Raw genomic sequence first — 12,360 nt, 5'->3', positions numbered from 1 at the left:
CTAAAGCCTGAGCCTTGAGCCTGTTCTAGAAGATCAAGGATAACAGACCCAAGAAGATTCTGCTTCCTGTGTCAGACCACTGGTGCATCTGGCTCTGTGTCTTTTACTTGGGCTGGTTGCTGCTCCTCAGGTTGTCTGGCAGGAAAAAAAGGATACCCAACATCCTGTAACTGGCAATGCCAAGGATTGAATCTGGGACCCTGCAGCCAAAGCGGGGTCTCTGGCATTGGGTCGCAGCCCCCTTCCCTCTTTTCCCTCATGGGAGGGCACACTTGTTGTTTTTGCAACCAGCCTGGAACTGCAAAACTCCAGCTTCAGGGCAGTGAGTGCTGAGCACCAGGCAATTAACCTGCATTTATCTTGCTGGCTTTTGAACTGGTGGTTCACATAGGCTGGATCTGCACAAAGAGTTTTTCCCCCTTGGCAGTTTACACAGTCCGTAGAATCAAAGTCTAATAAAGCGTATTCTAACTAGCCAGATAATTCTGCATTTGCTAGATTTCAGTCCTGACCTTTGGATTCTGTTCCACTGGGTTTCATCTACAGAGGGAGAGGCTGTGGCTCAGCGTTAGAGCATCTGCTTGGCATGCAGAAGGTCCCAGGTTCAATCCCCGGCATCTCCAGTTGAAGGGACTAGGCAAGCAGGTGATATGAAAGACCTCTGCCTGAGACCCTGGAGAGCTGCTGCCGGTCTGAGTAGACTGACTTTGATGGGCCAAGGGTCTGGTTTAGTAGAAGGCAGCTTCATGTGTTCATGAGTCCCTTGATGCTTTCTTGAGGAGCACCTGGGGAGAAAAAAAAAGAAACAGCTGATTGATATGTAAATCATTTCCCACTGAGTAGGACTGTGGGCAGGAAATTCCCCTCTGTAAAGGCCAGTCACGGTTCTCTTGGAACTTTCTCAGCCCATGCGGAGACAGGCAATGGCAAACCACCTCCAAACTTCTTTTGCCTTGAAAGCCCTTCAGGGTTGTCATAAATCAGCTGTTACTTGACGCCACTTTCCACCACCAAAGGACAAAAAAAGATGCCTTGTTTTTTAGCCAAACTTTTTTTTTCTTTTTTCTTTTTGCTCTGGAGGGCAAATTAAGCACTCTCAAACTGTCTCCTGGCTGGTGTTCTGCTTCTGGGCTTGTGATTGCCTCCACAAGGACACTGTATTCTGGACAGCACGGATGAACCCGTTCAAGAAATCTGCACTCAGCTGCTTATACTCAGATTCCCCAAGTGGACGAGAGCAGGACTGCAGCCACTGGAAGAAGCGATAGAGAGCATGCTAATCAAATTTGCAGATGACACCAAGTTAGGAGGGGTACTTAATACCCCGGAGGATAGGGGAGAGAGTTGGCTTGACAGCAGTACGTGTGAAAGAGATCTAGGAGTCTTAGTGGACCACAAACTGAACATGAGTCAACAGTGTGATATGGCGGCTAAGAAGGCAAATGCAATTCTAGGCTGCATCAATAGGAGTACTGTGTCTAGATCAAGGGAAGTAATGCTACCACTGTATTCTGCATTGGTCAGACCTCACTTGGAATACTGTGTCCAGTTTTGGGCTCCACAATTTAAGAAGGATGTTGACAAGTTGGAGCATGTCCAGAGGAGGGCGACCAGAATGGTCAAAGGTCCGAAATCCATGCCCTATGAGGAGAGACTTAGGGAGTTGGGTTTGTTTAGTTTGGAGAAGAGAAGCTTGAGGGGAGACATGTTAGCCATGTTTAAATATTTGAAGGGATGTCATGTTGATGAGGGAACTAGCTTGTTCTCTGTTGCTCCAGAGACTGGGACACGGAGTAATCGATTTAAACTAATAGAAAAGCGATTCCACCTAAACATTAGGAAGAACTTCCTGACGGTGAGGGCTGTTCGATAATGGAATGCACTGCCTCGGAGGGTGGTGGAGTCCCCGTCTTTGGAGGTCTTTACGCAGAGGCTGTATGGCCATCTGTCGGGAGTGCTTTGATTTTGGGATCCTGCATGGTGGGGGGAGGGTTGGGGTCACTGGGGATGTGGGGGGAGGTAGTTTCCTGCATTGGGAAGGGGATTGAACTAGATGACCCTGGTGGTCCCTTCCAACTCTGTTTCTAAGTGGCTGTCTCTGGTCTCTACTCTTCTTAGCTCCACAGCAGGGCAGAGAGCCTCTACTACGCCCTTCCTTTCATAATTGGAAGCAAATGGCTCAGAACAGATTTTAGGCAATAATGTATATGTACTGCTCTTTTAAAAAAAAATCTACATCTTTCTTAAATTATAGCACTGAAGGAGAGGTGCATCTTTCTGTCCTATTATAATTATTGTTTTTGTGCTCATCGTCATGAGAGCCAGTGTGGTGTAGTGCTTAGGGTGTCAAACCAGGATCTGGGGGATGCCATTTCAAATTCCCTCTCTACCACGGAAGCTTGCTGGGTGACCTGGGGCCGCTCACACATACTCTCAGCCCAACTTGCTTCACAGAGTTTTCATGAGGATAAAACAGAGGCAAGGTGAATGATATAAGCCACTTCAGATCCCCGTTGGGGAGAAAGGCAAGATACAAATGAAGTAAATAAATCACTGTGGAATGGTAAAGTGTTAAGAGGGGGTGTGAGAGCACTAGAAATACCACTCCTCCCTTGTTGCTATGCTACATTGGCCCAATATTGGCGATCACAGAGCCGTGGAAAGTCAATCCTTGTTGTTGCATTTTATAAATGTATAGTTTTTATACAGTTACCGAAAATGTCAGAACTTTAGCACTTTAACTGTCAAATGTTAAGACTTTTCAGGCGAAATCCTCTGATGAGCAGAAAACAATTCTGCTTTAAGAAACTGGTAACCGTCTTACTTTCCCCCTCTAGCCAACTGGAAGGAGGTTTTACAAAAACACATTGACCCTGACCAGATCCCTGTCGAATATGGAGGAACTCTCACTGACCCAGATGGGAACCCCAAATGTAAGACCAAGGTATGGACACTCCAGGTCAGGTGTTTGGTACCTGCACCCTTTCAGGGTTAAGCCCTACAGTTAGAAATGCTAGGGATCTGCATTTGTAGTCCAGACGAAGAGCCAAAGCTAACTGATACACTGGAGAACAAGAGATGATACTGCTGGGCAGGGAATAGAGCAAGTGGGGGGGGGGGTGCCGCAAAGAGAGAAGTCATCTAAATTGAAGAAATGGAATAAGTCCTGGAGCTACATGCCTGATCACCTGGCTCCACAACTCAGGAAGATTCTAGCCAGCTGTATCTGTGACCTGATCGGGAAGGTCCACAATCTGCCTGCCTCAGTTTGGAGAGCAGAATCGGACAGCAGAGAATTCACATCTGGCTGTGAGATCCCAGAAGTCCCTGGTTTGCAGCTGATTCACTTTGCCACGACACCTGCTTGCAAATAAGTGAGGCTTGATTTCAAAACAGGACATTGGCTAGGGCGAAATCCCTTTCCCATTGGATTTGGCAGTCACGCAGTGTCTCATTTAGGCTGGTATCTGCGCAGAGGTGGCAGCTGAGTTTAAACAAGCAAGTGCAAAATCCCTTAGGAAAGGGCTCTTGTGCAAATGTTGCCTTCTTGAAATCAAGCCTGAGAGTTTTGCCTATGGAAGATTATGCGAAATCTGTGTCTTTACGTCTGTGTTTTGGCAGCCACCAGGTAGGAATCCTTCTTGCCGCAGGTTGGCTACCCAATCAGGTGGAGTCTATTTTTTTAGTCCATATAGAGGTCATGTAAGTCCTGCAGTCCAGCAAGCGGAAGCAGAGGTCCATATCCAAGGAGACAATTTGTAGCCAGGCAAGAGAACTCGAAAAGCAAGGAAATATAGGTCAGGCAGTTTGAGGCTTGCTGGCCACAGATTGTGGATGCAGTGACCGCAGCTACCACTGGCCTGACTCAGAAGGGGTTTGAGATGTTCCTCAGCTGCTTAAAGCCATACTAGAAGCCAATTACAATTTTTGCAAAGAGAAGCAGAGACAGTTCAGTGTCATCCTGGCTAGCCTATTGGCTGAGGCCTCTCATTCTAGAACCAGGGCAGACACAGCTTGTTGGTTGAGATTAACATGGGATACTCCTTTGAGAAGGCTCTGATTAAGGCCTGGAGCCCTCCAGTTGCTAGCACTGCAAATGCTTTATGAGATGAGCGATCTCACCATCCGCAGAAGAATGGGAGGAAAAAGCAGTGGAGGAAACTTTCAGATGGATTTTTGTTCCAGTGTTTGTTTGTTTCTGGTGTTTTTCCTTGCACAGCCACTAACGTGGTCTCTTGTTTAGCTAAATTATGGCGGAGAGGTCCCCAAGAAGTACTATGTACGAGACCAGCTGAAACAGCAGTACGATCACACAGTGATGGTGAACAGAGGATCCTCCCATCAGGTGGAATATGAGATCCTTTTTCCAAGATGTGTCCTTAGGTAAGCTGGGGGGAGGGGGGGAGGGGAATGTATCCCTAGGGTATCACTAGCATCCAGCATGGTGTAGTGGTTAAGAGTGGTGGTTTGGAGTAGTGGGCTCGAATCTGGAGAATGGGTTTGAGCCCCCACTCCGCCACGAGTGGCAGACGCCAATCTGGTGAACTGGATTCGTTTCCCCACTCCTCCACATGAAGCCAGCTGGGTGACCTTGGGCTAGTCACAGCTCTCTCAGCCCCATCTACCTCACAGGGTGTCTGTTGTGGGGAGGGGAAGGGAAGGTGATTGTAAGCCGGTTTGATTCTTCCTTAAGTGCTAGAGAAAGTCGGCATGTAAAAACCAACTTTTCTTCTTCATCATCATCCAATCATAGCTCTTCACTCACCCATCAAGCACCCCCTCCTTCTTACCTTGGAGCCCTGCATTTTAAACCATGGCAGAACTTATCTCCAAAACCTCACATTAATTCATAGAAAGAAAACACACAGTATTTACATACCAAAACATTTACAGGGAGATCGAGGCCTTAGTATGCATATATTGGGAACTAATTAGTTTATTTTTTGCTTTGCCTTTCCTACGTGGATCTCAGTGCAGCGTAGATGGCTATCTGTCAGCAGTGCTGATTCTATGACCTTAAGCAGATGATGAGAGGGAGGGCATCTTGGCCATCTTCTGGGCATGGAGTAGGGGTCACTGGGTGTGTGGGGGGGAGGTAGTTGTGAATTTTCTGCATTGTGCAGGGGGTTGGACTAGATGACCCTGGTGATCCCTTCCAACTCTATGATTCTATGTGACTCTCCCCCACTCATTTTCACCTTGTGAGGTTGGATAGGCAGGGAGACAGTGGATGTAATGGCCAAGTGGGCATTTGTCTAAGATTGGCCCTGTAACGATAACACTGCTCTGGCTCTCACCAATTAAATAGATCAAGGCTTTGCTCTTTGAGCACAACATACCCACCTACAGTGCTTCCTCCTAAGTCCCTATACAGTGGGTGTGTTATGCTTTCATCCTGCAGGGTCCATTGTGAGGACTTTTGATTAGCGATACCTTGCAAGGTCTGTGCTAGGAACTCTGTTCCCAAGCACACGGGGGCCTCATTCAGATTGGGATTGTGTTGTGCAGGGAGAGGGGGTTTAGGCTTGCCCCCAAGCCATTTTCTTAACCTGTAACCGCCGTGAGGAGCACTGATTGCCCCATAGGGGAAACTTAACATGATGGCTACATGTAGATTTCCCCAGTGGAGCAAACAGCAGCTCCTTGGGACCATTTCAGGTTGCTTAAACAGTATCAGGAGCAGGCTGCCACCCAATCTCCTTGCATGCTGCAAGGCCCCCATGTACCTGGGGAATTAGACTCCTAAAATAGAGCTTGCAAACCATGTCTGACTGAAAGTCCTCGTGGAGGACCTGGGGGGAACACCAGGGGAATGTAACATACGGTAAGCCCTTAGGGTCTCCTCCAGTGGGCCTGCAGCCCCTTTCCCTTTGAGATCTGTACTGAGGCCCCATGTAAGCTGCACTGTCTAGAGCTGCTCCACTTCAGACCAGGGTAGGGGGAAGGATTGCATGAATGAATGGGCACTCCTCCAGATCAGAATTCCTCTTTGTTTTTCTGTCTTACAGGTGGCATTTCATGTCAGATGGGGCTGACATAGGCTTTGGAATCTACTTGAAAACCAAATCTGGAGCCCGGCAGCACGCTGGTGACATGACTGAGGTATATCCCAACCAGCGCTACAATGCCCACATGGTGCCTGAAGATAGTTCCCTCACCTGCGCAGATGCTGGTGTTTGTAAGTATGCCTAGTTTCCACTGGTGGATTCTCCTTGTCCACCTTGGAAGGAGAAAATGCATTTGCAGGGATATCACTTAATCTGATTCATTTACAGGGATATCACTTAATCTAATGAGCAAGGGCTGCCCCCCCCCTGCCCCCGGTGTACAGCCAAGTCCATGCACTGGGGCCAGCCCAAACTATTGCTCAGGGTTTGGCAACCCAGGGAAGAAACCCTCAGTTTTACAGAAAAATCTGCCATCTGTTGTTGTTGGTTTTTTTGTGTGGGGGGTTAATTTTGTAGTGAAATCCTCCAAAAAGTCTTACAAAGTCTGCACATTCAAAGATATTGCATAAAGCAACCCACTAGAATTCAGATGGTTTTCTGGGTTGCCATAGAAACCCCAAACGGTGCGCAAACACTATGGTGGCAGCCAGGGGCAGGAGTAGGCAATGGCTAGATGAAAAACAAGGGATGGGGGAGAGCAAAGCCAGAGACAGAATAGACCTCTTCTGCACTGCATTTTGTGGGATATTTTTTTGAGTATTTCATGCAGTTTGGGAGGGGCTATGGCTCAGTGGTAGAGCCTCTGCTTTGCATGCAGAAGGTCCCAGGTTCAATCCCCGGCATCTCCAGTTAAAGGGATTAGGCAGGTAGGTGATGTGAAAGACCTCTGCCTGAGACCCTGGAGAGCGGCTGCTGGTCTGAGTAGACAAAATACAAACTTTGATGGACCAAGGGTCTGATTCAGAATAAGGCAGCTTCACGTGACTCATGTGAACATTCTATAATGCTGCTCTCCAACATTTAACTTCTGTACAACATATTCAGGCACGCTTTGCAAATCTTGCCATTCAGTTCCACACACTGGCTGGAGCTCTCGTTTGTCCTCTGGGTAGTTTTTCTGTCACGAATTGGGTTTGACCCAAGATAGTGGAGCGCCTGAACTGGAAAACCCAGAATGCTCCCTATCCTAGGGAGGACTAGCCAGTCCAGATCCCTTAAGATCCCTTAAGATCCCTGCTGTTTTACCCCAGACTGCTGCGTGGGCAGCACAGTTTTTGTGTAACTGCTGCCATCCTTAGCCAGATAGACTGAGATTGGGTTTTAAAGCACTGAGTTCCATAGTCTATCTGGATAGGCAAGGGACTTATTCCTTTCGCAAAATCAAAAACATGTTGCGCGTGCTCAGAAGAAACTTGTCCTTAGGATCCTTCCTGCTTACATTGTTATCCTCCCTGGGTTGAACACAAGGACTTTCAGTCATCTGCACGCTCTGTGTTAGGAGGAGCTCTGTACATGCTCAGTGGTACTCAGTCCTGAATGCCAGAGTCTTTCTAATGGGGGAAAGCCAGCCCGATTCTCTTTTCTTTTTCTTCCCCCCCCCCCAAATATTTTATTAGAATTTTAACAAACATACAAATACACATACATTCACACAGTTTATACTCCTTCGGGGAGTCTGTTTCATCTTAGATTTCCAAAATCTACAATATCATAAGCATAGTCTACATCTTAACCAATATATTCTTTTTGATCTAAATATTAAATTAAGTTTCATCATCTAAGTTTTACTTTTAATCATCTATCTTTTTTGTTTAACATAATCAAAATATTCTTTCCATTTCCATTGGAATTCTTCAGTCATCTTTTCTTTCATCAAACTGGTCAGTCTGGCCATCACAACGTATTCGTCAATTTTTTGTTGCCACTTTTCTAAATCTGGGGTGTCTTCCAACTTCCATGATGTTGCCAATGTTACTCTAGCCACCGTTGTCAAATATCCAAATAGTTCTCCCATAGTCTTGTCCAGATTATCAGGTTCGATCCCTAATAACATAATTTCAGGATTCAGAGAAAATTTAAGTTTTAAAATTTCCTGCATTTCTTGATTAACTTGTATCAAAAATTTCTTTACTTTCTTGCATGTCCACCACAAATGGAAGTATGTCCCATACCGATTCTCTTTTCATAATGAAACACCGTGTGTGCTCTCTCCTTCTCCTCACTTCCACCTCTTCCTCCCGCAGATGTCCTGCGATTTGACAACACGTACAGCTACATCCATGCCAAGAAAATCAGCTACACGGTGGAGGTATTACTACCGGACAAGAAATCCGAAGAGGATTTCGAGCAGCTGGAAGACCAGACGAAGGAGTTGAAAATTAACCATGCCTGATTGAACTGTGGTCCTTTCCCTATGCAAAAACCCAATTGCCTCTCTCCAGCCTATTTGAAGTGGTGGTGGTGATAGGGTGTTTATAGGGGGAGGAAGCAGAATGAACTCTTCAAAGGTAGAACATAGGAGATTTGGGGAGGTAATTGGGGGTTGGGGAGGGCTAGCAGCGGCGGGGGTGATCTTGCCTTGGAGCAGCTGGACATGACAGCATGTTGTTCCCCTTCCAGCCCCACATGCTGTGTGAAATGACACGTCCCCCGCCCCTGTGGCTGAAGGGGAACAGACAGGGCAAAGCTTATGCAGTCGGGAATTTGGCATTAAAAAAGCCGATCTTTGGGACGAACTGCCCACTCTGCCAGTCTAAACTGTCACAGACTAGAATCTGGTGGGGTAGCTTGCCTCTGCATTCACATAAAACCCAGACATCAGGAAAGCTGGGGGGAAAAGGACAGCAACCAGACAAATGCCTCCAGGAAGCCCATACACAAGGCATGAGAGCAACAGCCCTACTCACTTGTCAGGGATGCTCTAGGCTGATCCTGCATTAAGCAGGGGGTTGGAATAGATGGCCAGTATGGCCCCTTCCAACTCTATGATTCACTTGTTTACTGCCTCTGAACATAGAGGTTCCTTCTCGTTAGCCATTAGTGGGGCTTTTAGCAGATGTACCTTGGCTTTTTAAAAGGATCACACATCTAAGCTAGTGCCCATCACTGCCTCTTGTGGCAGCGAGTTCCACAAGTTTATTTCATGTTGTGCGCAGCGGTCCTTTCTCTTTAAAGCCTTAGTTTTTTAAAACGGGCCTACAGAATTTGCACCCTGCTGAACAACCAGGTGCCGTTCAGCAGCCATGTATGATGGCCGGCTAGGTGCTTGGCAACCCTGCTGTTTTTGCAGTTGAGGAAGAATTCCGTTGACTGTCTGAAAAGGTGTCCAACCAGCTTCTTCCACACTATGGTTTTGCTGCTAGTCAGTCACCTTCAACAGCTGAGCGTCGGCCCAGCTCACCTAGGCTTGCAAGGGCAGCATATTACTGAAGTGCAATCCAAGGGACCGCTGACCACCCTCTGCACAGTGCTCACTTTTGAATGTAGAAAAACCGTGCCCAAGATTCGTAAGCAGTTTGCACTACAATGACTGGCTGCTCCTTTTTGTAACTGACGAAAGCTAAAATCGGTTCTATTGTATCTGCCTGTGAGCTCTAGAGAGAGAAGAGGAAAACCGTCTGCCTGTCCAGCTCTTTCTTTAGGACATCTCTGTGGAAGCTTAGGCCATTTTTGCATGGTAATTAGCAGCGCGTTCCCGGCTGAATTGCCCTGCATATTTTTTTCAATTTTGAATGCTGAACCGTCATTCCAGAAGTGACTGTGAAGCCGGTGCTTACCTGCTTCACATTGCTAAAGAGGCCATTTAACTCGACCTTTGGTGTTTGCCACAAAGAATCCCCCTCAAGGAACAATGCAAAACAAGAGGCTCATTAGCTATGCATATTCTAATAGCTATGCAAACAGGAACAAAGGAGCAGGCGAGTGGGGAGGGTGGAACTTCTCCTTTTGCATGGAGACTGTGAAAAGGCATTTTTAAAGTCGCATTTTGAAAAAGAGCTTTGAGCGAGCTTCAAAATTGACCATGCAAAAATTGCCTTAGAGTGTCTGATCAAGATGGGAAACTTCTGGATTGCAACATGTTTAAAGTATGGCCCTTCTGCTGGCCCTTAACTGTGCAGCAAAACCGAAGGATTCTCTGCCCTCGCTGGACTATGCAGAAGCAAAATAGCACTTTTGTACTCTTTGTCTTTATTGTGGTTGTTTCCTATAATCTCAAACACTAGAAATCTTAATAAATTGATGTCTGTCAAGTTGGCGCTGTCAAGCTGGTATCGTCTGTCTGACACGGCAGTCCAGAATGGGCATCTGTAGGGGTTTTGGGGTGGGTGGGGACAATTTGTGCTTTGTGAGCTGGATTGAAGGCTACGAAGGGCAGAAAGGGGCCACGGAAAGCGAAGATCTGGCCCAGAAGAAACAGCCAGGAAGTTTTCCTGTGCAATCACGGCTGGAATGAACGGGAGCCCAACCCCAGCATTGCACTGTTCCCAACTGATTTCCGGTTTTGCTTTGGAGGCGCAGCAGAGTTTGTTGGGATGTCTGAATTGGACGTACACCAGGTACTCCAAAACAGGAAGTACAAGAGGAAGTGTGTGCACACAAGGGGAGGGGGGACAGACCAAGCACCCCATGTCTGAATATGATCAACAGCTGAAGTTTACTTTGAGACAGGGGTGTCCAGTCTTTTGGCTTCCCTGGGCCACAATGGAAGAATTGCCTTGGGCCGCACATAAAATACACTAACGATAGCTGATTCATAATGTTTTAAGTAAGTTTACGATTTTGTGTTGGGCCGCAGTTTGGTCAAGCCTGCTTCAAGATTACCACCTGCTCCACAAGTAAAGCTGATCCTTAGATCTATTGTTTGCACTGCCTGGCTTTGATAGCTGGATTAAGAAAATCAGCAGCTGGCTGGAAATGTTGCAAATCTCTAGAAACACCAGTAAGGCAAGCTGAGTGACAAAGAAGAGCCAACCTCCTTCTCAGTTCGGTACTTTGCCGCCTACAAAATAGGAGGGAATGGCTTAAGTACCATGAAAGGCCCTCAAATATAACACAGTGGCATCTTTTTAGACTAGATGAAATGATTTTATTGAGCCTGCCCTTTTCGTAGGCAATGCCTACTTCCATCAGATGCATTGGACTTTCATCAAGCAGCGTGATCCTAAATCCTCTGGGCTTAGAAGAGTTGAGCTCTGTAAAACAGCCAGTGTGGTGTAGAGGTTAAAGAGTCGGGCTAGGATCTGGAAAACCCCACTCTGCCACGGAAACTGGCTGGATGACCTTGGGCCAGTCACACACTCTCAGCCTCGACCCTGAAAAATATTTGGATGGGAGGCCTCCAAGGAATACCAGGGGCATGGCGCTGAAGCAGGCAATGGCAAACCACCTCCGAACATCTCTTGCCTTGAAAACCTCACCAGGGGTCACCATAAGTCAGCTGTGACTTGACGGCAAAAAAAACCTCTGTTCAGGATTACATTGAAAGCCCTATACAAACACTTGCTTTTCAATAAAATCATTCTTATTAGGCTGAAAAGGTGAAACTGGTCCCTTAGCTCAAGTACCCAACTCAAGCCAGGTAAACATCCAAATGACTCATACAGAAGAGCTAAGAGCTCCTTTTTAAAAAAATGTTTACAAAATGTGGCTTTGAGAGAGGAGTTGGTTTTCATATGCCGACTTTCTCTCCCACTTAAGGAAGAATCAAGCTGGCTTATAATCACCTTCCCTTCCTCTCCCCACAACAGACACCCTGTGAGGTTGGTGGGGCTGAGAGAGCTGTGACTAGCCCAAGGTCACCCAGCTGGCTTCATGTGTAGGAGTGGGGAAACAAATCCAGTTCACCAGATTAGCCTCCGCCGCTTATGTGGAGGAGTGGGGAATCAAACCCGGTTCTCCAGATCAGAGTCCACCGCTCCAAACCACCGCTCTTAACCACTACACCACGCTGGATCCTAGTTTATCTAGAGAACAAACTGGGAGAGTTTATTTACTTAATTTATACCCCACTTTTCTCCCTAGTGGGAACCCAAAGCAGCTTACATTGTTCTCCTCAACTTTATCCTCACAAAAACCCTGTGAGGTGGGTTAGGCCGAGAGTCTATGACAGAGCCCAAGGTCACCCAGCTGGCTTCCATGGCAGAATGGGGATTTGAACCTGGGTCTCCTAAATACTAGTCAGACATCCTAAGCGCTACACCACGGTGACTTCAACTCCATTTTTCCCCCAATTAAGATTTGTCTTCGCCTTTCTGCTAAAAGGAAATAGTTTTTGGGGAGGGACTTCAATGCCATAGAGTCCAATTGCCAAAGCAGCCATTTTCTCCAAGTGAACTGATCTCTATCAGCTGGTGATCAGTTGTAACAGCAGGAGATCTCCAGCTAGTACCTGGAGGTTGGCAACCCTATTCAT

At 46.9% G+C, this 12,360-nt stretch overlaps 1 protein-coding gene across 1 annotated transcript in view; it reads left to right on the top strand.

Moving 5' to 3' along the window:
- The window catches only part of SEC14L2 (SEC14 like lipid binding 2), a 35,004-nt gene extending 26,664 nt beyond the window's left edge, over positions 1-8,340 (top strand). The window contains exons 9-12 of the mRNA XM_056859408.1: positions 2,838-2,944; positions 4,244-4,383; positions 6,009-6,178; positions 8,192-8,340. Of these exons, the coding sequence (XP_056715386.1) occupies positions 2,838-2,944; positions 4,244-4,383; positions 6,009-6,178; positions 8,192-8,340 (566 nt within the window). The remainder of the gene's footprint in view (positions 1-2,837; positions 2,945-4,243; positions 4,384-6,008; positions 6,179-8,191) is intronic.
- Positions 8,341-12,360: the final 4,020 nt, after the last annotated feature.

The sequence above is a fragment of the Euleptes europaea genome, chromosome 13 (genome assembly GCF_029931775.1).
Source record: "Euleptes europaea isolate rEulEur1 chromosome 13, rEulEur1.hap1, whole genome shotgun sequence".
In the NCBI taxonomy this organism is placed as follows: Eukaryota; Metazoa; Chordata; class Lepidosauria; order Squamata; family Sphaerodactylidae; genus Euleptes; species Euleptes europaea.
This window is presented reverse-complemented; position numbering and strand designations above follow the sequence as displayed.